This window comes from Melanotaenia boesemani, chromosome 21 (assembly GCF_017639745.1).
Source record: "Melanotaenia boesemani isolate fMelBoe1 chromosome 21, fMelBoe1.pri, whole genome shotgun sequence".
Classification (NCBI taxonomy): Eukaryota; Metazoa; Chordata; class Actinopteri; order Atheriniformes; family Melanotaeniidae; genus Melanotaenia; species Melanotaenia boesemani.
Window position 1 is genome coordinate 20,008,921 of NC_055702.1, and position 27,132 is coordinate 20,036,052.

At 38.8% G+C, this 27,132-nt stretch overlaps 1 protein-coding gene across 5 annotated transcripts in view; it reads right to left on the reverse strand.

The window, feature by feature from the left end:
• Positions 1–27,132, reverse strand: part of snx29 (sorting nexin 29) — a 178,272-nt gene that overhangs the window by 28,269 nt on the left and 122,871 nt on the right. For all 5 annotated transcript variants that reach the window (XM_041973898.1, XM_041973897.1, XM_041973900.1 and 2 more), the window contains one exon: positions 15,356–15,496. In XM_041973898.1, coding sequence (XP_041829832.1) covers positions 15,356–15,496 — 141 coding nt within the window. The remainder of the gene's footprint in view (positions 1–15,355; positions 15,497–27,132) is intronic.

Genomic DNA, 27,132 nt, shown 5'->3' on the forward strand with positions numbered 1-27,132 from the left:
CTGTGTCTCCTGATGACCTAGAGCCGGCAAACGTCTTTTAAAGTGTATTTTAGATAGGATCGAAGAGAACTTCTTACAGTTTCACCCAGGACAAAACTGAAGTTTTAATTACCGGTCCTGAAGACAAGAGAGATCATTTTAGAAAAACTACAAAATTTTACAACTTCTCTGTGTGTGAGAAATGTGGATGTTCTTTTCACTCTGCACTGGATTTTATTCCACATAATCTGTTTTCTTGTCACAAAAACAAGACACTTTTAGTTTTAGTTGTTTGCTAAAGTTAGAACCAAACCATGCGGTAAGAACTTGTTCCATCTTTTCACAGTAAGAAGGTCGCTGGTTCGAACCTTGAGGGTGGTGGCCTTTCTGTGTGCAGTTTGCATGTTCTCCCCGTGTATGCGTGGGTTCTCTCTGGGTTCTCCGGCTTCCTCCCACCGTCCAAAGACATGCATGTTAGGCTAATTGATGACTCTAAATTCTCCCTAGGAGTGTGTGCGAGTGTGAGTGGTTGTCTGTCCCGTATGTGTTGGCCCAGCGATGGACTGGTGAACTATCCAGGGTGTACCCTGCCTCTCACCTGTTAAAGCTGACATAGGCTCCAGCTAACCTGTGACCCGTAATGGACTAAGCGGTACAGAGAATGAATGAATGAAACATTTAATTATGTACAGTGTATTTATTTTATGTACACTATGTAGCTATGTAGGGTGGTACATGCACTTCGTGTGTGTGAGAGAGAGAGTAAGGTTTGGTACATATTTTAAATTGTTATGTTATATACTTGGGTGTGTGAAGGATTATGATTTGTTCTTAATATGCATAAACTGTTCTTATGTAAAGCAATTTGTGCTGTTTTTTGCATGAAAAGTACCTTATAAATAAAATAAAATTTTATTTGATTAAAGAGTTACAGTCCTTGTTGTTACCTCTGCTTCAGGAATTTGAGGAGAATAAAAAATTATTTGAAAATTGCATATTACTGTGTTTAATGAGACTTTTTTCTCTGCTGTGACCTTTTTTCTCTCGCTCTTTCTTGGCTGTAGAAAGAAATCTTCTCATGATTAAAGTCCTAGGCCAAGCTTGCTTTTGGCATAATAAGCTGCTGTCTTAGCTATTTCGGTATTTGTTATATACATACTGCAGGCAAAAATTGCAACAAAACACGCTCAGATGTAAATCTAGCCAGTGGTGACTCCTTTCTAAGTATTAGCTGAGATAAGAAATCAAAAAAACTACACAAAACAGCAAAAACTAAAAAAGCTAAAATCTCAGTACTTTACAGGAACTTTAACCTGAAGTCCTCTTGAATAAAATGAGTGTGCAGCGTTGGTATAGTCACAAAACAAGGTCAACACTTTTGTCCAAGCCAGCCCACTCTGGACCACAGTAGGGCTCAAAAGGCTGCTCTCTAGGTACCATGTTTAAACACTCGCCAAGCTGCAGGGCTGAGCCATGCATAAATCATCACAGGCAGTTCAGGAATTCTCATACAAGACTTCTACAATGGCTTCTTGTCATAATTAAAAGCATAAACATGTATATTGCATAATATGTGAACACAACATACTAAGCCTGGTTAATAATTCACTCTGTGGATTCTGATTAATTAATCAGGGCGGCCTTGGCACTCGTCCCTCCATCTCTCAGTATATACAGATGGGGCAACTGCCATGGGCAAATGGTACTTGTGTAAGTGCCATTTTTTCTGGTATGACTACCTTTCAGGACACTTATATAATTTGTAACTGTAATCAACATAATTAAAGCGAACAAGTACCACTGTCACTGAACAGATTTCTAGCATCAAAGACAGCATTAATAAACTGTTGCAATCACTTTTCTCATCTCGTTTTAATTCCCTTGTGAAATGTTAACCTGTTTAAGTCAGTATTTCTTTGTCTTTTTTAAATGTAACATTACTGTATATAAGGGAAACTGATCTTTGGTAGATTTCTTTGTGTATCTGTTAGCAGGATTACTCAAAAACAAGAAAGTTGATTTTCATGATCTATGTGCTAACTCCTTACTTTTAAAAATATGGTTTTAAAACTGGATTATTTTTATGTTTCTGATAATTTAGTCATTGATGTTTTAAGCTGGTAAAATAGTATAAAATATGACCTCTGAGGTCAATGTTTAATTTAAACCTGCAAAAATGACTGTTTAGGTCTCAAATGCTTCCTTTTAAACTCAGTCAGGGTAGGTTATGTATTATATTTTTTTCTGGCTTTTTTTTTTTTTTTAATCAGTTTGAGTTGGAGTTAGATGTGACACAATCAAAAAATGCACAGATGTGCACGAGTCTGTCCAGATGCTGATGACCATGTTTCAGCGCTTCATAACATGCTGCAGCATTTCATAGCACCGTGTACATTGCTCTGAAGGATAATTCAGAGAACTCATTAACAAAAGTGAGAAATGTTCATTTTGGACTGTGAACTTGGGTCAGAAATTTAAATGAATGAAATGAAAAATGCTTTATTAATTCCAGAGGGAAATTGCAAGTGAATGAACTATGAACTATTTAATTTTAAACTGTGTGAATGAACTGTTTTTTGTAAAGTTTGAACTCACACGATAGCTCTTCACAGTACTGCGAGCAAGCAACATAATTCTTCTCCATAGAAAGAGAGCAAGGCAATGCCAAAACCTTACACCAACAAAGTCCAATAATAAACTCCAGTGTTTATTAGTGCTGTTAAACAGCAACATCATCCCGAGCTCTCTGTTGGAAAGTCCAAGACTTTATCACAAGTGAAAAATATGATCTGTTAGAGGCAGCTTTGTAGGATGCCAAAAACATCCAGGGGCTTTCCTCTTTAGGGAAACTGGTAAAACAGTTCTGAAGTTTGTTTAAAATAAAAAACTAAAAGAATGTAGTCTAGTTTTTGTGTTATTTTGCTATCTGACTGATGATGCAAGTCCTGTAGTTATTTTCTTCTAATTGCAAAATGTAAAATGCAGCAACTGACCCTGAATTCTCTGAAGAAAACATGCTGATGTCCTAAAATATTGAAAAAACAGAGAAAAGAAAACACAGTCAACTATCTCTAGCAGTACCAATGCTAACACACATCTTCCCCCTTTCGTCTTTCTTAAGCCCCATCTTTTATCATTGCAGAAGTCACACCAAGCTGCGAAGCCAGGCTTGTAGAAGTGGGAACAAAAAGTCTCAGATTTTTCATTACGGAGTTCTTGTCTCATCCACTGAACAAATCTGTTATCCATTCCAGTACTGGTGGAGGTTTTTCTGCCTTACGTAATAACAGGCGATGTTGGCTTCTGTAAATGTAGCCCCTAAAACAGCAAATTAAATCAAGACGTGTCTTGCAGGAAATATTGGAGAAAGCGAGGACGAAAGCAGATGAGCAAAGATCAGAAACTCCAAGATTTGAAGGGAATGTTACAATTACATCAGAATTTAATGAGCCAACTTATAAATGATAAATGCTCTGTGCCTTTTAACCTTAGTGGCTCTATAAAGCACCAACCCACACGTGCACACAAGCACTGGAGTGGGGGGGATTGGGTTCGTTAAAAAAGAAAGGGCTATACCCTCGAAAATTTTACTGTTAAAGTTATACTCACTTTAAACATAAAATGAACCTGATTTTTTTTTTTTTTTTTTGGGGGGGGGGGGGGGTTAGTTGTTTACTTCTTTAGATAAGTAGAATAAAATGTACACTGTATATAATTTTAACCAGACTGCCTTCAATGTTCGATGATCATAAGAGGAGAAAATTTTGGGTGTTAAAAAATAGGTACATTACTCAAATGGTTAAGTCTCTACTCAAAGATTGCCTATCCATAACAAAATTGGTATATCAACTACAAGGTATATTTGAATGCTTTTGGAGTCATAGTAAAGGGATGTGCAGATATAGCCTATTAAATCATACTAGATTATGTAAACATATCTGCAATTCATTAATCTGAATCAGGTGTGTTGGAGTAGGAACACGTCTAAGACATGCAGGGCAGTGGATCCCGAGGACCTGGATTAAGAAACTCTGAACTAAGTAATGGTTAAGGAGTAAAATGCATGTACAGTATGTACTTATTAGTCTTGTTCGGCTTGCTGAATTGTGTTCAGTAGTGCAGCTAAAGCAGTATCCTCCCCAAGACATATTACAGATATTTTTTCTTTCTTGTTTCTTTTTATTTCACAGCTCCTGGAAAACAAAAAGTTCAACATCTCCATTTACAGCCTTGAGAGGGAAAAGAGAAAGATTACATCAGCAGCAAAAATGAAATGATTTTTATCAAAGCCGAGGGCGAGTGAGTAACTCGAGTGAGAAAGAGGGGAGATGGTGAGACACTTGGTCAAAATAGAGATTGATATAAAAGGGGGAACACACACAGAATGGTAACCTCCTTTGGACACAAGCTGTAAAATCTGTATGAGCTGCAGCCAATAAGGAAACCTGACAACCAGACTCTGGGGTCTAACCAAAATGTGACTTTGACGTGTTAATTCTGCCCCCTCCTTTTTCTTTGGTCAGCATCAGGAGGGATTTGACAGGCACAATTCTGGAACACTTAGCCTGTATGCCTGGCTCCTGACAAATCAGCTGGTTAGGAGCTGTCAATGGTACCGGGTGTGCAGCTGTATCAGTGTGTAACATCTTCTGTACCGAGTTATGCAGCTGGCCGGTCTCGCCTAAAGCATTAGTAGATGTAGAGAGGGGGGGATTCATTAGCTCATTAGCAGGACTGAAATGACACAGAAACAGAAAGTGAGCGAAAGAGGCCGTCAGGCTGACGGGGACCTCACAGCTATTACTGTCAGGGGTCAACACTGCCACCGGCTGTTGTGACACGAGTCAACCTTCTTCTCTTTAGATGGAATTACACAATGACCTTGCAGCCAATAGTGTTCATTGCATGCTCATCCTCAACACCAGATGTGCACTTTGCCACTACATCACATTAGTGTTTAAAATAATGAGTATAAAGTCTTTCAGGTGTCAAGCACACAATCTTCAAACTCACTAGAAAAAAGGAAAAAAGTTAACTTCAACTAGAGTGGTTCAACTTAAATATAATCATCTTTTCCAGAATGTAATTACAATTATCATGTTATTTTGCCTTAAAGCAAAGCTGAGGTGTTATCAGTCATGAAATTCTGCATTTTTTATGATTTTTATTAAAGCAGACATATAAGGTGTGGACTTGAATGCTACATTTATTAATGACTGGAGGAGACAACTCTGGTGTAATAAACACATTTCCTCTAAGTGAAGAAAAGATCCAGTCTTCAATGGCACTTTTTTTTCCATTTACAGTGAATCTTTAAGTGATTGTGTGATTAGTTAGAGCATGATAACCCATCTCCAACTGATGAAGATCAAGACAATGGACATAATATCTGAGACAAATCACCAGCTTCCAAGAAAACTGGCTAAAATTAGACTGTACATTTATATGATATCAATTAAACAAGGGACAGCTTTAAGTAAATGGTCCATTCAACAACGGCAAGAGCCAAAATCAAAATGATTCTGTGTTTAGACTGTATGAATAAACATATATAGTCTGTCAGATCCAGATTATATCTGGATTGATTTTTTTTTAAATAAATTCAACGTGTCAAAAAACAAGATACTCAGAACAGACATCCTAAAAGCCCTTTTATGCTCTATGCAAAAGATTAATACAGAGCATTTTGTCCGTCTTCACGTCATTTACATACGTAATTTGGTTAGTTTTCAGGGCCCCTGCAGGTCTGTACCCTGACAGAGCAAACAGAGTATTACCCCCAGAAACCATGAGGGCAGTGTTGAGCAATATAGCTGATATGCAACCCAAAAAAAGGAACAAAGAAGAACTCATTGCGATTTATTTAGTGGCTACACAGACCACCGCCATCTACAGCGCTACCTCCTTTTACATCTCTTTCTGAGAATGAACATTACCATGATCCTATCAGCCAACACCATGTTTGTTATTGTCTGAAACTGTAGGTGGAACGCAGAGCTTAACTCTGAACTCTGCACTGCCATCTGGTGGATTTATTGGCTAACAACTAGGCTAATGTAGGCGACGCATTAAAGTATGAGAGCAGTGACATTTAAAACAGACGTGCCTAGATGTCAACTTTAGGAGCAGATAAATTAGGACCCAAATCGAGAGAGAGGTTTCCCTGTTTTTTTTGTTTTTTGTTTTTCCCCTCTTTTCTCAAATAAATAGGCATCCTTTTGCAACCACATGAATGTCTCTCCGCTAGAGACACGATAGATTGCAGGTTTGCAACATATCAGTGTTGGCTTTTATTTATCAAACAGTTACAATTGCATTAGGGCTATCTATTCAATTGCTTGTTAACACAAACAGCTAACCCATCCTATCAAATGGCAACATCTCAATGGATTTAGACATGTAGACAAGGTCAAGATGACTTGTTAAAGTTCAAACTGAGCATCAAAATGAGGAAGAAAGAGGATTTAAGTGACTTTAAAAGTTGCAAAAAACTGCAGTTCACTCCTCAGCCGCTAGGGGCTGGCTCCAAAACAGAGTCAATCCCCATAGAGTCCCATGTTAAAAAGACCAACTTCACAGCAGAAATAAACATGTTTAAAGCCTGGTACAAAAAAACATTTTAGGATTAATTGGTCAAGTTTACCTTCATGACAACTGTGAGGGGGGTGAATTCTTTTTCTAACTCATCCGTTTGGATGTTATTTAATCTTGAACTTTGGCATAATTGGGGCGTGTCCTTTTGATTGATGAGTATCCAAAATCCGTGGCAAGAAGGGAGAGTGTAGCTCAAACAGTTTTTAGCCGGCTAACAGTGCACCTTAGCTTTAGCCCGCCTACCTCCGTTAGCTGGTTAGCTACCAATGGCACCAGGTTAGCTCGGTTAGCTCTTAGCCACAGGCAGCTCGGAGTTTGAAGGGTGTCAATCATCCACCCCCACCTTCACAGTCCCCCTCTCAGCTCCACCTCTTTGCCCATTTTTGGATTTTCCAGGAATGACAACACACATGACGCTGCCAAGATCGTGATGGTGTGAACCGCCCAATGAACCCTGTGCTGAAACCATGCTTGATTTTTTACTTTCAAAAGTGAGATTTTCACCACAAATGATGTATTCTGGCTGAATCTCAGGAGAATCTCATAATGGATGTGCAGCCAACAAATCTGCTTTAACTATGTGAAACTATTATGTCAATATGGAACAAAATCCCTGAGGAATGTTTCCAACATTTTGTTGTATTTATGACACCAACCATAAAGCCAGGTCTGAAGGTAAAAGGAGTTCCAGCCTGGCTCTAGCAAGGTGTATTATATAAAGTGGCCGGTGAATGTATGTCCATCTATTTAATATTTTTTGGTTGGTAATGCTTCATGATCAAATCTTTGAAACAAGCAGAATTTAACAAACCAGCTTCCTTTTAATTTACCACATAAAAGTCATAAACTTAAAATATAACAAAAATTACATTTTCCATATAAGTTTAAATTTCTGTTTTATGAAATGTACAATGTTAGCTTGATATTTGCTCATCAGGCTAAGTCCTTAATAAGCCATCATCAAGGTGGTTGCTCACATCAAGCTAACATCTGGATGTGAGCTCAAGTGAGTCAAATGGTGTGATAAATCCAGGCTAGGCGGTTTGTGGGAAAAAGGGCCACTCACTGGGCACTGGTATGAAAACTGCTGGAGAAGTCGGTCAAATCAAGTCAAGCACAGATAATCTCACTAAGGAGCACATGTGCAGGCTAGCTATTACATGTGACAGGCAGGTGTGAAATGTTCTTCCAGAAGTTTCCCGGCTACAAAAATCCAAAGCCTGGCAGATGCTTTCTGACAAGTTCAGTTGTTCCTTTCTGACTTGTCAATCATCTCTGAAAGTGTCTGGTGTGTGTTTGTGTGTGTAAGAGCGCACATTAACAGGCATGAAACTGAAAGTCCTTCACATGTAATACAGTTAGCAAGGTGGGTGTGTGTATTAAACATTTCTCTTACGACCTGATCAAGATAGTTAGTTTCATCCTTTCTAGAGCAACTGAAACAGAGCACATATTAATGCTGTGGCCTCTCCCTCACACATTAAACTAAGTTGACATTTTTTCATTAGCTGCACACATAACAGTGTGAAGCCTCATGTGGACATGTTTGTGTGTGTGTATGTGTATCAAAGTCAGCCTTGGTTTGCAAAGTGTCTGTAATGGATAAAAGCATGACAGAGACCGAAAGGAAGATAGCATCAAAAATGGAGATAGAGAAACAGATGGGCTGGGGAGAAAGATTCTGCACAGCTACAGCTTTTATCTACACTGGTTGTCACTCAAGCCTTGGCATCATACTGGATATGGCTCATCTCCTGTGTAACTTTATCTCTTTGAAGACTTTGTACTTTTTGTTTTAAATGAGTTCATTTTACTCCTGTATTTACTCAGGAGAAAACTATTATTAAAACAATATGTCCATAAATAATATTTCTATCTCAAATTTATTCACTTATAACTGCTATTTTGAGTCCATAAGCAGATTTGTACATACATGGTGAGAACCTGGAGGGCTCATAAAAAATGAATAGTGAAATGGTGTGCATTTCTCACCTTTAGTAACTGGCTTCTAAAATCTTAGGACAAAAACAGGCAAGAAATTTTCGACCAAACATCTCATCAGTATTGTTAGCTTTGATAGTGATGCTCTTGCTAGCTAGCTGGTATCCATCACTTCCTACATTTATAGGGTTTGTCTTGATTAATGATGTCACTGGGAGGGATCAAGTATTGGGGGAGATTGATTATGTTTTGTTACAGGAATTGTTTGATTTTGTGTGTGTGTGTGTGGTACTAGGATTTAATTATTAATAACTGTATTAGTGGTTATTTAAGTTTACTGTAACTTTGGTTAGTGTTAAGATTTAAGTTACATTACGTTTCTTTGCATTTTCCCATATGTATTTTGTTAAAACATGCACCTTGAAAAATTAAAAATAAATTAATCTCATGGCAATCTGTTGTATTTATTGTTGCTTTAAATTCAACTTGACAGGTGCTCAGGTGAACAGATTTCTGTTACAATACCCAGTTTGTTCATATAGTTGTGGTAATTTTTGGTGATTTTATTTATCTATTTAATGTTTGGTGGCAGAGATAATGCAAGAGTAGCTTTGTTAATTTAATAAGATTTTATCTTCTCATGTCCCATGTATGGTGTGAGTTTATGAACAGAATGTCTGCTGAAGGCGAGGGACATCGCAGTTTAATATAATAAAATAATAATAAAAGTCCACTAATCATGGGCTGATAATTGGGTGTAATTTGTTGGAGCATATTTCCCTAGTTAGTTAGTTTTGATTAAAGTAAACAAGAGAGCAGTTTATGAAATTTTTATATATGAAGAAAAAAAAGTTGTTTCAAGGGCTGAAGCTTCAGTGACAGTTCTGTGTGATTAATATCAGCAATGAGGCTGATCAATTTAACCATGTCACATCCTTACGCTGAGACGGGAAAATAAACATGCATTGATAATAAGTGGTCTAAATGGATCCACCCTTTATTCCAGCTGGACTACATGGTCTGTTTTTAGTCTCTGTATAAATTCCAATGCAAACAGATGTTCCACAACAACATGCTACTAGTAAAAACCTAATTTTCTTTTTTTTTTTTACTACATTTATTTATTTATCAAAATACAATGATGATCATCGGAGCAAATTAGTTGTCCTCAATGTTGCAGAAGTTCTAAATTCGGATGTTTGTGAGATGTTTTGCTGAACAGCACCATAACGGTTATTTTTAGTTCTCCTAAAAGAGATGGCTGATTTCTGTCCTGTACTTTAATCTGTTTTTGGACTTTGAGGAACCTCTTTTAAATGTAAGCCTAAATATTGTCTTTGTTATCTTAGATGGGATAATGACACAGTAAATAGTTTTAAGGTGTTTTTGTGGATCTTGTCTTGACTCCATTTAAGGGGATTTTTCCATACTGCATGAGGACGATCAAGAGCTACGATTACATGGATCAAAATTTGATCTGACTTAAATCAGTTTGTTCAGACATTCCAGCTGAAATGATAAAGTAATCTGATCAGTTGTGTGTTTACATGAAGATTTAATGTGATGATAACTTTTTAAACACTCGCAAAGATTTGATCAAATGTTTGAACAACTTGTTTCAAGTCTTCTGACTGTTGAGATGCAGAACTGAGTGTAGACATGCTTATTTTTTCCTGTTGATCAGATCATGGAAAAGTTTAAACATCCACCTTGTTCGAATTAAAAGTGAATTCCAGTCAAGGCCGATCAGATGCATTTTATGCTAACATATTAGTTTTACTTAGGGCACCCAAGTGGCTAGCAGAGGCCCTGCTCTGGAGTCTCAGATCCTGGGTGCTTTCTGGCAAACCGGCCCACGTTCACACCAGTCTAACCAGAACCTAAGTCAATCAGTGGAAGTAAACATAAGTCATATGGCTTTATTACAACTTTGGTTTTCCCAAAATAAACAAGATGTGCAGATGACCGAGCAAAAGCCCTAACTATCAGCTCAGCTGACCACAGAGATTTCTTTCATTCAGCAGCACATCTGTGTTTGAGTTGCTGCAATATATCAGTTGTTCTGTCATCATGGTGAAAAGAACCTTTAAAAACTAATTATTACAACATGATGATGCTTGTTCTTCATCTGAGGTCGTAAAACTTAATCAGTTCCAAAATTAATCAGGGGTGTCCAACTCTGGTCCCTCAAGCGGCCAGAGTTCTGCCAGATGTTTCCCTGCTCCGACACACCTGATTCAAATTAAATGCCTCTCAACACCTTGTCATCAAGTGCTGCCCAAGAATGTTGACCCATTAACCTGATTCAGGTGTGCTGCAGCAGAAAAAACATCCTTAACCTGCAGGACACCGGCCATCGAGGACTGACTTTAGACACACCATAAATAAATAATGACACAGTGTGGTGCTCCCTTGTCAGCTGCTGTCTTTAGTTGTACGTGTGTGCACATGTGTGTCTCTGAGGGGTAGGGGCAGGGGGAGAGCCCACTGTCAATTATGGAAGCCCAAGACGAGTGTTGGCAGTAAAAATTAAAGGGGAGTCATATCGAAGCTGACAGCCAACTAAATTGTCTATTGCTTTTTTTTAACAACATGCCAAAGCTAATTAAATTAGCTGCTGTTAGCATGTCTTCTTTTCTACTTGTTGGTAAAATTGTACAGTCCACTGCTGCCCTCTACTGTTAACGACTAATGAGGAATAATTTGATTGGCTGAATAGCAGTGTGAGGTCATCCAAAACTAAACACTGGGAAAAAAAAAGTAATTGATCAAAATTGAGAAAAATGTCAATGCAGGAATAATTTGGTATTTAAAATTCAAAGGCTTGTGAAATTCAAACTCCGGTAAGACAGATTTACTCCCATACCTATTTTTTTTAAGACAATGAAGTAGGAGAGCTGTCCATATATTTGAGTGTTTCAAGGGCCGTCAAAAAAAAAAAAAAAAGTCACACACAGCTCTGGTTTATGAAAATCGTTGGTGAGACTATAACTGAAGTCATAAAAAAACGGCATTAAAATGTTTCCTATGATAATTTAAATGAATCCCTGATTTTCATTTTGTATATCTTTATATAAATTATCATGGACGATTTTGACTCATTTGAATTTTCAGTATTTCTGTTTAATGTTTATATTTTATCCCTGTTTTTACCAGCGGTGCTCACCTAAAGGGAAAGGTTTTCACAGCTGCACCTGGAGAGCCGGAAACAAACACTGACTGGTCAGAAATGGAAAGTCAACATGGTGAGCCTGCTGATTACTAAGAAAACCACAATTTCACCCCCACCCACATGCACATGCATACACAATACTCTGTACAAGCTGCAGAAACACACTTCTTGTGTATAAAAACATATTTCAACTCAGAAAGACAAGGGTACACCATTTCAATGACAACATCAATGTCTTTTGTACACACACACACGCAAAACATCTCTTTTTCCCTCTACATGTAGAAAATAGCCAGTGTTTTATTCTCAAGTTTCAATCGGATTTTAGAGACACATTTTCACTTTAACATGCACACACACACACACACACACTTGGCATAAAGTCACACTCAAACCTCCCCAATCTGGTACTTATCATATCTTTAAGCTATAAAGCCCTCCACCTGCTTCCTCATTTCCTTCCGGTTTGGACATAAGGCCTTGAGTTCTGTTTTTGTCGCTGGAGGAGTCGTTTTTAGAAAACAGAACAAATGATTGAATTGGGTTCAAGCTCTGCCTTAACTTTGTTTAAAGATGGAAAAAATACAGCATACAGTCATGTTCAATTTTCAAAATGTCCTTTAGATGCCTGATGCAGCACCACACCCTGTAACAGCAGTAATATAGAAAGAAAATTAGATGCAAAAACCACTAGATATTTAGTTTATCAGTTTTAGTGCATCTGATCGTTTGTGCAACAGAAGATCCCAAACCAAAAACAGATGGTTGCATGCATCCTGCAGGAATCGTATATTTATCCCCAAATTTACTTGGAATACGCTTTATTTGCAATCAATTGCACAGTGAATTGCTCACTTTTAAGGGCCCTGGTTGATGGGAATGAAAAAAGAAAAACGATATGAACTAGATGTTGCAAATGAAACAGGAAATCAGAGTGTGTACAGTATGTTTAAGTAATCGAAACTGTAAAAAAGATGAGAGCAAATACAGTGTGGGTGCAGAGCGGAGATCCAGAGAGGCAGATAAAAATGGCTCAATATAAAACAAACATGATGACAAACAAGAAGTAAAGGTGATTTGCTAGAGAAGAAAAATGACATAAAAAGTCAACAAGAATAGGAACAGAACAACAACAAAGAGAAATCAGACAAAAGAAAGATTTAAATAAAACTAGGTCAACAGAGAGGAAAACTGATGGTGACAGATGACTTCCATCATTTACAAGCATGTCAGTAACTGGAAATAACTGCATTACGCCTCCAAGTTTACTGTCTTTACAGTTGAGCAGATTGGTTTTATGACAGTTTCTTGTCCTGTGCCTTGAATTAAAACATCTTTTTCTTAGTGAGCTCTGTGATTTTTGGACATGATCTCTTATAATTAAGTGGACCTCCAACCTGCAGTGCTGTGAACATGAAGAGGGGTGTTACTCTGCTCTGATCCTGCAGAATGGGCTCCTCACAAAACAACAAAGCCAAGGCCGCTTTCTCTGCGTCCTGGGCGACTTCTTGGAGACTGTGAAAACCAATAATTCACAGAAACCTGCAGCGTAATGAGCTTTCGGAGAGCCTTCCAGAGCACAAGGACACCAACCATCTAAGCCTTTGATGGACACTTGTCCTGCCCACAAGCTCCCACATGGTCACGCAAGCAGGAACACACACACACATTTCACCTCTTGTCAGGGACCGCAACTCTGTGCTCGGTCCACTTACTGACCATGAAAGTACTGCGTCTTTGAAGGTGGGAAGTCACACCGCAGCCTCTTGCTGCAAGACCGTCAAATCCAAGCAGGCAGAGAATTGGGGTCAGAGCCAAATTATGTCCAAAAGGTTGGAGGGTGACAGAAGAGAAAAGGAAGAAAAAGATGAAAAACAAGAGGAGTGAGAGGAAAGGGAGGAGAAAGGTTTTCCAGCTGGAGAGGAGTGCAAATAGCGATTGAAATTAAAAGACAGAAAAAGATGGCGGATGAGTTGGTGGTGAACTCCACCTGACCGGCACTTAATGCTTTCTACAGTTTAACATCTTTAAAAGCTGTTAATGGGTTGATAGAAACGTAGTGAAAGACAGGTGCCATTAACAGCTTGTAAATATCTAATATGATTTTTCCTTGTTGCACCAGTGAGTATCATCTGCTGTGCTTGTTATTGTTTCCAAATCTCATTAACACTGCTGAAGTTGGCTCACGCACCAAGCTGTACCACAAGCAATACCACAAACCTAATTTATCTGGTGATTAAAATGATTGTGAGGGCTTTGATTTGCATTGTTAATTCACTGCTAAACAACTGTAACTTCACACAGCTAACAAAGACATCGTTGAGGTGTGGACAAATGGCAAACCAGTAAGCACGGGGCTGTAGCAAATACCGTATATTAAACACAGTCCAAGTTAAGGTTTCAATCAGTTCCAGCCAGCGTCCCAGACTGAGCTACCTGTCACATTTCTGAGTAATATTATGGTCTCATAAACACAACTCAGAAAATTGAGTGTTTCAAAAAGAAATTTGATGTTAGCCTTGGATGCATCGAAACTTAGCACAGAAAGTAAGGAAATGTGTGTGTAACAATGTTTCTAGGAAATAATCTTTTAAACGGAGCCACATTTGAGGAAAATTCATTTGTGGGATGAGCAGCAGAGTTAAGTATGTGTGTTGTACCGAACATAAAGTACAGCCTCCAGAGTCTATCAAACTTTGCATGTTTAACAATGTCCTTCCAGACACATCTACAGCTCAGTATGAATTCCCATTGCCCTGCCCACTAAAAGACGTCTCATATCTTTCTACCAAATATACCTTTACATTCTAATCAAACATTTTGATGTGCCCCACTTCACCCACTGTCATGTTTTGCCATGAAACGAGAAGTTGCTGTAACATTTGATATTTCCCAGTGTTAATAAAAGTCACATCAGTACCCACCCACAGTCAGATCGTCATCTAGTATCTACAAGGCGTCACCTTGATGTCACACTGGGCATACTGAGGCACCTCTTCATCTGGCGGTGGACGGGATGTGCACAAGTGCAAGCAAGGCCACAAGCAAGAACGACAGTGCCATCGTAGGGCAATAGCCATAGAGCCGCCAAAGTGTGAGGGCTTGCTGTTTGTGCACGTTGCAGCACCAGGAATGAAATACTCTCCCAGTGTGTTTGTTTCAGTAAAGAATGTTGAAATATCAGGAATTTAATTAGTTAATATTATCAGAACAAACAATGGAAACTAAGCTCCACTGCAACTTTTGTCGCAACTTTTCACAAAAAGCATCATAAGACAATTCTGTGAAACACTAGAGGGACTGATTTCATTATTATACTAGACTTGGACAGAGTAGCTACTCTGTCCTGTATTACTGCTTAAAACTTTTCAAGATCCATTATCTGCCAGTCATGGTGCACATTTGGTACCTGCTTGAAAAATACAAAATAGCTCCAATCTTTCTAATTCTGCTTTAAAAAAAAAATCCATTCAGCTAACATTAGCTTAATTAGCCGACTTGTGAGCTAGAGCTGACAAAAGCTCTCAGTCACAGCTGGATACCTCAGTGTTTCTCAACAGGTTCAAATCACAACTGCGAACCTAATCAGGCTGTTGTTCGTGACCTGTTCTCTGTTTGCTCTGCACTGACTCAACACAGGAGTATAACAGACACAAAGACTCAGCTCACCTTGTTCCCTATGGCTTTCTTGGGTGGGAAGTTGAAGGTGTCCACTCGTGGAAACTGGGTTCTCAGGTGGTTGTGGAGCTCTCTGAACTCTGTGTAACGCCTGTACACATTCCACTCATTATCCAGGATGCGGATATAAACCTGAGGACAGGCAGATACATCATCATCATCATCATCATCATCATCATCTCAGTGATCATCAGCTGCATGTCCTCATTTTAAAAAGCTTGTCTAAACCAGAGTCTAAAATACAGTAATATCTCTATTCTATTGAAGATCTATCAAAGAAGAAAAAAGAAAGGAACAATAAAAAAAACACACCACTAGGATGATAATGGCTGGTTTGAGCACTTCACATATTGTTCATTAAGCTCTTACAGTGCCTCACAATAAACGAAAGAGATTGGAGAAATAATGTGCTCCTCTTATCTTTGTAAATGTGTATTTTCCCTTACATATTGCAACGCATAACACAAAGAGTCCTCAGACGTGACTGTGCTGCCACCATCTCCATGCACCATTAGCTGCTTTATTCAGACTCATGAAAGATGGAGGGAGAGGAGAGAGAAGGAAAGATGAGCCTATTACAGGAGAGAGAGGGAGCAGGAGAGCAGAAGCTGGGCTCTATTCTCGCACCAAAAACCAGGCAGCACAGACAGACAAAAGAGAGCACAAAGCTTCTGAAGATTCAATTTAAAATGCACAAACACATACTCTCTCTCTCTCACACACACACACACACACATACACACACACACACAACAAAACAACATTCTTGATTCAAATCAGTGAAAACAGAAACTGATTTAAAAATCACTTAAATTTATGCTGGATTACCTCCATCCCTGCCAGGCTTATCAAAAACTAAAGAAGATCAAGAACTTACATCAACACACCCTAAGCAGAAATATTCAACTGTATATTCATAACAGGACGTGCTGTTTTACAGCCTTGCTTTGGGCTTAGGATCAGATGAAGTTGAATGACCATGATTTTTTTTTTTCTTCAAGACTCTGAGTCTCATGCAGATTCCTGTTGAGCTGCCGGGTTCAACTGCAGTTTGTTTTAGCAGCTGGTAATTAAGTCTGTCCAAAACAGGGCTGCCTAAGTCCAGTCCTTAAAAGCTACTATCATTTACCTTTAAGATGCATCACTTCTCCAACACACAAATGAATGGCTCGTTACCAGGTCTCTGCACAGCTAAATGATATGAGCATGAAGGAATTTAGCTATTTGTTTCAGGTATGTTGGAGAAGGGATGCATCTAAAAGTTGCAGGATAGTAGATCTCAAGGACTGAACTTGGGCACCCCTGATTCAAAACAGCAGCCGTTAACAAAGTTGAGGATCTTATCACACTAACAGTTGTGTTTGCAGTGGCTGAAGAGTCTAAGCTACCCTCCCTCAACACCTTTTATCATCAAAAACACTGGGGCTGCTGCTTCCAGCAATTCTGCAAAATTGATAATCTGCCAGTCACACCCACTTCAGACAGGGATGGGCCAAGTAACCTCTCCTCTCTGGCTCATTCTTCACACAACTTTTTAAGTATATAAATACGTAAGTACAACACTATGTCCGCTTCAAGGAGAGACTGTAAAAGTTTGCGCTTTCATCCTGGCAATTAAGCAATCATCGCATCTCATGCCTCCTACTGACGGGCCTGCTTTTACCAGAGAGGAAGTTAGTAATAAACTATAAAAGCTTTTTGATGTCATTTTTTAGGTGCATAGTCTTATTTACGCTCAATGGGCACTTTATTAGGTCCACCTTGCCATTACCAGGTTGGACCCTTTTCCCCTTCAGAACTGCCTCAGTTTTTCATGGCATAGATTCAACAAGGTGATGAAAACAGAGATTTTTGTCCATAATAGAATAGAATAGAATCGAATCACATAGTTGCTGTAGATTTGTCAGCTGCACATCCATGATAAGAATCTCCTCTTCCACCACATCCCATATGTCAGGGGTTGCTAGGTCCAGTTGAGAGCTACTATCCTGCAACTTTTAGATGCATCCCTTCTCCATTACCTGGTTCGTTACTGGGCTTCTGCAGAGCTGAATGACATGTGGATGAGAGAATTCAGCCATTTGATTCAGATGTGTTGGAGAAGGGTTGCATCTAAAAGTTGCAGGATAGTAGATCTCAAGGACTGGACTTGGGCACCCCTGCCATAGGTGCTTTGTTGCAGTGTTTCTCAATCCTTGTCTGGCAAGTCCTACTTCTGCTGCAACTGACAGCTGTCAACATTGAACCTCTGTCTTTTGGCATCTGGCCCTCAGATTCATCAGAATGGATACTATGAGGCCTAAAACTTGCAGAGTGGAGTTTCACCCTAAAGAATCTTGCTGAGATTTTTAATACCAATCTCAATAGGATTGAATTCCACTCCAATTAAACATGATTGGCATCATGTCCACTCAGGTTGTGTTTGAAGACAAGGTTGACACCTTGAACTCTTTTTATGTTTTTGCTTTTTCTGAGCAGTTTTTGCTGCACAACTGACACAAGGAAGTGCTGTCCCAAACTGTAGGCCAGAACCTATTCTATTCTGCTAATGACTTACATTGGAGAGTAAGAACAACACAAGCAAGAAATAAAACAGGAGGGGACATCATAATTTAGTGGTAGTCAGACTGCTGTGAGTACAGTTGGACACAGGTGCTGTCATGTAATGCTAGTGCATTTTTTATATATTTATTTATTTATTCCCGTTCCCTCCCTACAATAGTCCTTTGTTTAATTACAAGATCACGATTTCATCACACAATATCATCTTGGGCGTTAGTGCACGCAGCTTATTCAGTACTGAGTTGAGCCAAAGAGCTGGACAAATCTTTCTAACTCATTCAGATGAGTAGAAGAGTTAAGTTAAGTGTGGAAATGCTCCTTAAACAGGTGAGTCTTTAGTTTGCTCTTAAAAGTGGATAAGGACTCTGCGGATTGGACAGAGTTTGGTAGATCGTTCCACCACCCGGGAACAACAGAGGAAAAGAGTCTAGCTAGCTTTACGATAACTGTTGATGTCTGTGGTGTTAGTTAACTCCATATAGAGTGTGTATTTGTGGATGTGTTTCCTTTTACATGGTAATGACATGGCTTATTTTACTGCATGAAATATTCTGTGGGCCCTGAACCAAACATACCTCAGCAGGTGGATTAGTGCATAGTTTGTAAACCCCTCTTAAGGAGGTACAGTCTTTTACCTAACATGAGTTGACTTTTTTATTTTCCAGTGTTATTTGAATCATATCAGAATAGCATATTATGAGCTTCCATCATAAGGACTCAGGCCCCTGACCGACACCGGGCGAGCGGCCTTCAGTACGCCACATTTCCCGCGTCCGCCAGTCGGACCGGGATTCGGCGCTGGGCTCTTCCCTCTTCAATCGCCGCTACTGAGGGAATCCTTGTTAGTTTCTTTTCCTTCGCTTAGTTATAACTTGCGATGGACTGGTGACCTGTCCAGGGTGTACCATGCCTCTCACCTGTCAATGCTGGGATAGGCTCCAGCTTACCCGCGACACGTAATGGACCAAACGGTACAGAGAATGAATGAATGAAAAGGTCCCGGTGTAACTGTTGTGCTGAGTCTTTTGGTGAGAGTAGGACAGAAAAGAATGTGATTGGTGAATTATATTTGCGTGTGAATGTCAGTCTCTATAGGATAAAAAGGTTTGGTGATTACTTAGTCTATATGTGTACGTTTGCATGCATGTGTGTGTGTGCACTTGCATGTGAGTATATGTGTGCAGTACATGAGTTGGGGTGGCATGGTATGACTCCTAGCCTGATTTTTTATCCCAGGGTTACCACAGGTTAAGCAGACTGTTGTCTGTGTAGTTTTTGGGGAACAATAACACAGTGAAGCTAAAGTTAGATATAGTACATGCAACTAAATGAACTGGTTAAAGACATTATTGAAGTGTAAGGCCATCAAATTACCTTTAAACACAAGTATTCAAAACACCTGTTAGAGGCTCTGTGATCAATTTTGTCTTAAAATTTCTGCATCAATGCACATCATAGACAGGAAAAACAGGAACTTAATAGTGAATTCATGTGGTTGTTCCTGGAGTTTAATGTATCTGGATCTGAAAATAAATATCCTGATCATGAGTCTTCATCATCATTCTGCTTTAAATGTATTTATTTAATTAATGTTACTGTATAGCCTTACGCCATCTACTGGGTTTGAATAAAAGAGCTGCATTAGCAAAGATAAGAAGATGAAATCAGTCCTCCAGCATCTGGAAGAAGCTTCTCACATAAGGTACCGTTAGCACAACAAGCTCAATTCATTTTACACCATTAGCCACATCAGTCCCCAGCTTCCTCCCCATTACTAATCACAAACAGTCCATCATTATCTCTGTCAATAATCATGACAACATCCACACTGCTCTCCTAGTATTTGAGCACTATGACTTTGATAACTTCAACAAAACCCATCCTCAAACAGTGACAGGGCCTTTAATAATTGTTCAGAGGGATCTTGTGGAAAAGAGCTGATGGGTTTTGTCTGATGTTGAAAGCTCAACTATGATGGACACAATCCTATTGTTAGGGTTTAAATGGCTTGTGAGAAGATGTGGGGGAAAATTAATTAGATGAGAACACGACCTCAGAAAGTCAATGTAAAAAAGGACATTTCAGCCATCTGAACTAAAGCACGTGTTTTTTTTTTAACCATGCTAGAGTGCCATAATTTCCTTCTTTGACATACCAGCCATTCCTCTGAAAATGTACTCTGACAAGTGCAAACTCACTGGTTTATAGCCTCTGGCCACATTCTAGCAAAGGGAAATGTTGAGGAAATATATTTTCTTAATCATAACAGCACATGTTTGATAAAGTACCTGCGCTGCACCTTTTCATCCACAGAGACTGATGAAGGCACAGACGGTTGGCTCTGCCTCCATGACTGATTCATCACTCTGTGATACATAACATCAACCTCAGACTTGTAAATTGCTCTTTTTAACTCTAAAGATCACCTGTAAACGAGGAGGTAAACTTCCATGCATACTTAGCACCAATACTCTGCCATCTATGTATTTGCTTCATCAGTGCCAAAATGACATTCACAAGGGAGTAACAGGTGGAAATAAACACTGGGAAGATTCAAATCCTATCAAAAATAAATAGATTATGCTTTAAAAATGACTAAATGTCTTATCAAAGCAAAAAGTCCAGGTAAAGGCTGGTAAAGCATATTTTTTATCATAACTATTAAGGATTTTGTAATGCTGTATATCAATCAAACATTTTCTATAAGTATAAAAATGACCAGTGGGGGAAAAATCTTCTCTTAAAAAAAAAAAAAAAATTGAATTAAATAAACAAGTAAACAAAAAAGGTCCGGATCTAATGGAGCGTTTAACTGAAAATCCTCCTTCATTAACCACAATTTTGTTGAATCGGGTGTGCAGTTTACATCAGTTTAGCTGGTTGTCTTCCCATTATTAATTTAAGAGTATTAGCTGGTTTTCGTTCAAATTTTCCCAAAACCCTTTCTGATATTTATTGAAATTATTTTGCATATTAAGGCTAGATCATCCAACAACATCAAGGTTTGTCATTGAGAAAAAGCTTAAAAATATTTATCCTGTCCTGAGACATACTGTAGATTTGGTAGCCATGGCTTCAGATGCTGCATAGTAAAGTCGGTCCAAAGGCAGAATAAGTGAAATAAAGAATTAGTCATCCTGACAGAGTTAATTCAGGGGATGAAATGTCACAAAGTTTATTGTTTGTTTTTATTGTGGTGTTTTAATGTCCAAGCTGAAAATTTACATTAAAACAGTCTTGAGTTCAGGAACCTAATGCTCTGTATGTGCTCTTATGGAAGTTATAGATTAAAGCTCTGCTACTGAACTTTAGCAAATCTTAACAAAGGCTAATTCAGCATCTGTCTTGCATCCTGTCTCTTCTCTCAACTCTCCCCGGCCAGGAAAAGTCATTGCAACATTGACTCTTGTTTTATCTCTTGCTCCGGCATTCTCTCTCTTTCCTTTCCTCTCCACCGATAATGCTCTCTTACATTTTTTTTGGTGTGCATTCAAAACAGCCAAATGTGTTGATATCCAGTTGTTGGTATGTGACATGGTCTTGTAAAGCAAAACACAGCTGTCACATGATATTCCAGGCTGGAATATTAAGTTGTGAAGTGTAGTTTCTCAGCCTTGGGATGCTGCAGGGCAATGAGGCCCCAGAAATGTGCATAAAAAATGTCAGTGTGCCATCAAAACAAGTCAAAAACGCCCCGTTTTAAGCTTCGGAACTTGTGTAGCGCTGCTTTAAGACTCTTGGATGTATTTTCAGTGTAATTCATTTGCCAAAACAGATAAAACATGAAACAACGTTCAAGATGGATTTGACTGACAATTTTACAGATTGTGGGATCAGCAATAAAATTCACATTAACTTTATTATCAGGAATTTTAGCCACATAGATTACAGCATTATGTGTTGTTTTGTTTTTAAGTCAAGAGTTGTTTGTCTTGTGAAAAAAGACAAATTGTGCATGAAGCTATACTTACAAACGAGTTTGAAACATTTATGCATATTGATATTGAAAACTGTCCTTGTACAGATTTCATGTAAAACCTGTTTTGTTGTTTAAGGAAACTCAGGATTTTGATTAATCCCTTTAGATTACTGATCTAATAATATACACCATATGAGCAGACAGAAATAATAAGTAATGTAGTAACACAGTGGAACTAATAGTTTTGTCAAGTGGATGTTAAAGTCCAGTGGATGTTAAAGGGCTAACAATTTCATTCAACCAGGATTAGAGAAAACCACAGGAACCGCAACCCGGTCTGAGTCCCTGTACACCAAGCATAATGCATGATTCAAAGTTTCTAACCACATGTGTGAAATGTTGAAGGTTTAGTGCCTTAAGCGTACAAACTGCACAGAGCAAGAAAGCCAAACCTCCTCTACATCTCTGTGCCTTTAAGCATGATGGCTGCAGAGGGAAATAAGTCCTTGCATAAGCGTGAAATAACTTCAGAAAAAGATCTGAAAGAGAAAGCCTCTGAAGATGTAATTGCTGCTTTTTCTTTGCTTGACATTTAACTGGCTCTTTAGCCTGAGGGTATTCCAATCAGCAGGTGGAAATGGGATTAGTTGTGAGCCACAGCTGAGAAATGCAGAAAGTGCAGATGATAATGATGTCTCTCTGCCTGCTGTACCTCCCAGAGAAGACCCTGGACTGCTGCTCCTCGATCTGTCAGCCAGGCGGACAGTAGGAGCGCTAGCTGTGGTGAAAACTGTGTGCAAACCCATTTCCAGCACCACAGGAGGCCCAAACAGATATGCGAGCTTTCCGCTCAGTCTCTTCACAGTTGCAACTTTAAGCATCAGCCACGCACAGGCTCAAAACAGACGATTTTGTTCGTTGATCAATGTGCGATATCAACAAAAAGGCAACAAAAGGTGCAATCAGCATGAAATTAGATCCCAAAATCTATTTGTTTCTGACCAGCTTCAACCAGCAAAATAACACTATAAGAGAGTCGAGTAAGAAATTAAAATAAGAGCTTGAAAATACAAAGTTATGACTTGAACCATAAAAACACACACACACACACAACTGACCCCAAAATATAAAGAAGTTCCACAAAGTCTGTAAAATCAGTGTGCTTGTTCTATATTTTGTGAGAGAGAGTATGAGAAGAGAAAATAACCACCTCAAATCAAAGCAAAAGCAGCAGAGCATTGCATCATCATCCCCTCTCTTCACAGATCATTGTTGGCCAAACCATTTGCCTAATTAGGCAGAAAATAGAAGCCATTTAGAGGATTTGGGAGAGAGGACAGTAACAGTAGCAAAGTACAGGAACAGAAAGGCATCAATGTGCCCTTTCCTTTCAAGCAAACAATACAGAATTTCACCATGATAGCAATGAAATTACACAGAAGTCACTCAGTCGCTATCATCTAAACTGAAGCCCGATGTGGATGCCACGCCTCTGACTCCACAATACCTGGATGCTATTAGACAGCAAATGCTCCTGACTATTTTAGGCACTGTGAAGACAAAAGCTAGCAGATAAAGATGAGGAAAGGACGAGTTTTCTTTTCCATATCTGTTGAATGTTGGAAAAAATGGCGAGAAAGAAATTAACCAAAGACACCAACAAGGAAAATTATGAATAAAACTGAAAAGCAAAGCAAAAGGAAAAAAAAAAAAAAAAGTGAGCTGCCATTCAAACAGGAGGGCGAAAGGATGAGAGAAGGCTTTATTAATGAGGATATTTACCTTTTAAAGACACTAAATAGAAAAAGTACTGAAGAGGAAAGAAAAGGTCTGATTTAATGACTGATGAATGACTCCATGAGCTCACAAAGAAAACAACCAGCAGGACAACTTCCAGTATCATTATAAGAGTGTGATGAGACAGTGGGATGTACCAAAATAATCTCAACTCTACTGTGGTGGGAACAAAAACAAAAGCTGATGCACAAAACTCCAGCATGTGCTTTTGATGAACTTAATTAATAGATTCACTCAGCACATTTAAGAGCCACTAGAAAAAAAAAAAAGAATAACTGTTTTGGTGTTTGTTGTCCAGTTCTACCCAAGCCTGTTAATAATCCAGGTGTGTTGAGCCCGGAAACATGTAACACCTGTAGGACAGTGGCCCTTGAGAACCAGAACTAGACAAACCTGAGTTAGATCCTTTCTTTTGTAGGTTTGGTCCTGCTCACCCTGACATTGAAATTTAACATTTTCTTTCATAGAAATTCTAATTAGGATAGCACTACATTAAAATCAGGAATGATTCTCTGTGTGGGTTCAGGAATCCAGTAATCGCTGTCCGCCATGCAATCCACAAATGCAGGTTAAAGCTCTATCATGTGAAGAAGAAAACATAAGTGAAGGCAATCTATAAACACCACCATCTTCCCCAGAACAAAGCTCATTAAAAATGGTCTGAGGCCAAATGGAAAATTGTTCTGTGGTCAAATTAATCAAAATGGGAAATTCTAACTGGAAACCATGGACACTTAGTCCTGTGGATTAAAGAGGAGAGGGACCAGTTTGTTATATAGGGTTGCACTAGTGTCCATGGTTGGGCAGCACAACTCCATCAATGCTGAAAAGTACAAAAAAGTTTTAGTGCAACATCCGCTCCTATCCAGACGTCTCTTTCAGAGAGAATTCCTTGCAGATTTCCGCTTGACAATGCTGAACCACATCCTGCATCCATCACAAAAGTCCAGGTGCTGAACAGGCCTGTCTGCAGTCCAGATCGTTGGCGAATAGAAAATGGAACATCAGGAAGCAAAAATTCCAGCAACAAAGATTGAGGACTGTTGACTGTTCCCCATCAGACCAGAATGGAACAACATTCCTCTCATAAAACTCCAGAAACTGGTCTCATCAGAGACGTTTCCAAGTTGTTCAAAGAAGAAAAGATGTTACACAACAGTGAACATCACCTGCTCCATTTGTTCTTTTTTAGATCTGTTGCTGCCATCTAATTAAAAATGAGCTAATATTTAATATTTAATATTTTTTTAAAAGTTTGGACATCTGATGTGTTTTTAAAGTTCTATTGTCAATAAAATCTGGGTTTGTAAGATTTGCTAATCATTGCATTCTGTTTTTATTTACATTTTACACAACATCCTAACTTTTCTGGAACTGAAAAAGAGAAAGTTAGAAGCAGCAGAATATTTTGAACATTTTTGCTCTGCAATCCAGATATTGGACATAATTCGATGCAAAAGTCAATTCCTCTTCCACATTCAATTAAATGTCCCGGTCAAACTAACCGTAACTCGTTCCAACTGAGTACAAAACTATGCTGAAGGACATCTAACTCTACATCTCCACCAATAACTCCTTACATATACTTTTTATTTGGGCTGATAGCGTAGAGACCTCTGGATATCCTACACTTTCCTATAATTGAGGAAGGCTCATGGAGGCTTGTGATATAGAGGTGAGCTTTTAAAACACAGAGAAAATTAAACCCCATAAATCTACCCAACCACCTGGGTCACCCTCGACTTGTTCTTTTACACTAAAGCAAGTTACCAAGAAAACAGTAATACAAAGTCACATTTACAATCTATGACATGTACATCTTGAAAATATTCATCATTACTGGCAATACACAGAGCACATGTAAATAGATTTGCTGCTTCCATTAGTCTGTAAAGTCTGACAAAGGAAGCCACTGATGTTTCAGCTTCACATCTTCTCATTAAAATGTAATAGGTGAAACCAAGAGTGTGAAAAACATTTTATCATCTAAATGTAAAAAAGGGACTCATTCCTCTTTCACTCTGTGAATTGAAGAAAATGTCACATCACTCCACAAATCATACAACAAACAGGACTTCATCTGCTATCAAGCCCCTAAATGCACACTGACACTGAAAAGACAGAATTTTTGATGAAAAAGAGTTTTGTTGAATAAAAAGATGCTGGATAGCAGACAGTATGTCCATCTCCAACATAATCAGACTGCAGATGTGTCATTTAAAATGCATATATTAGGGAAAATACTGCAAACAAAAGTAGAGTGAATGTACACTTGGAAGAAAGAACCATGATGCCTACAAACGCCAGCTTTAAGAGAAAGCTCAACCACTGAGCTGAAAATAACTAATTCTCTGTAGACCTAAGTGCAAATCAGCTGCACTAAATTGTCAAAATCTTGAAAATCATTCACATTAATGCAGTTTCCAACATAGATTTCATCTTCTTTAGTTTGCATAAAATGGGGTTCTTGACATTTCTGAATAGAAAAAAGCTGCCTTTTTAGATTTATGTATAATAAGATGTTCCCTTTTCAAAAGTGGGCCCGAGATCCACGCTAATTTACACAGAATTAATGTAAACATTTTAAAATAAAAAAATGGGATTAATCCAATCTGATATTAAATACTGATTATAAAAAGTATAATTCATAATCTAGAGCAGGGGAGCCCAAGTCCGGTCCACAAGATCTACCATCCTGCAACTTTTAGATGCAACCCTTCGCCAACACAGCTGAATCAAATGACTGGCTCGTTACCAGGCCTCTGCAGAGCTGAATGACATGCAGATAATATTTGATTTAAGTGTGTTGGAGAAGGGTTGCATCTAAAAGTTGCAGGATGGTAGATCTCGAGGACCGAACTTGGGTACCCCGATCTAGAGTTAAGCTTTCGGCCAAAATGCTGTTGTTGCAGACTTAATTCATTAGTAGTTATATATTCACTGGCAACTTTATTAAGTTCACCTTGTTAGTATCAGGTTGGACCTCTTTTTGACTTCAGAGCTGACTTAATTCTTCATAGCATAGCTTCAACAAGGTGTTGGAAACCTTCCTCAGAGGTTTTGCTCCATATTGACATGACAGCATCACACAGTTGCTGCAGATTTGTTGGCTGCACATCCATGATGAGAATCTCCCGTTCCATCACATCCCAAAGCTGCTCTACTGGATGGAGATCTGGTGACTGTGGAGGCCGTTGTCATTTTCAAGAAAGCAGTTGAAGATGATTTGAGCTTTGTGACATGGTGCATTATCCTGCTGCAAGTAGCCATCAGAAGATGCTACACTGTAGTTATAAAGAGGTGGACATGGTCAGCAACAACACTCAGGTAGGCTGTGGTGCTTAAATGATGCTCAGTTGGTACTAAGGGTTCCAAAATGTGCCAAGAAAACATCCCCTACAGCTTTACATCACCAGCAGCCTGAGCTGTTGATACCTCTGTTGTCTCCCCTGACATCTGACAGCAACAAGGCATTTTGGTCTAGACAAAT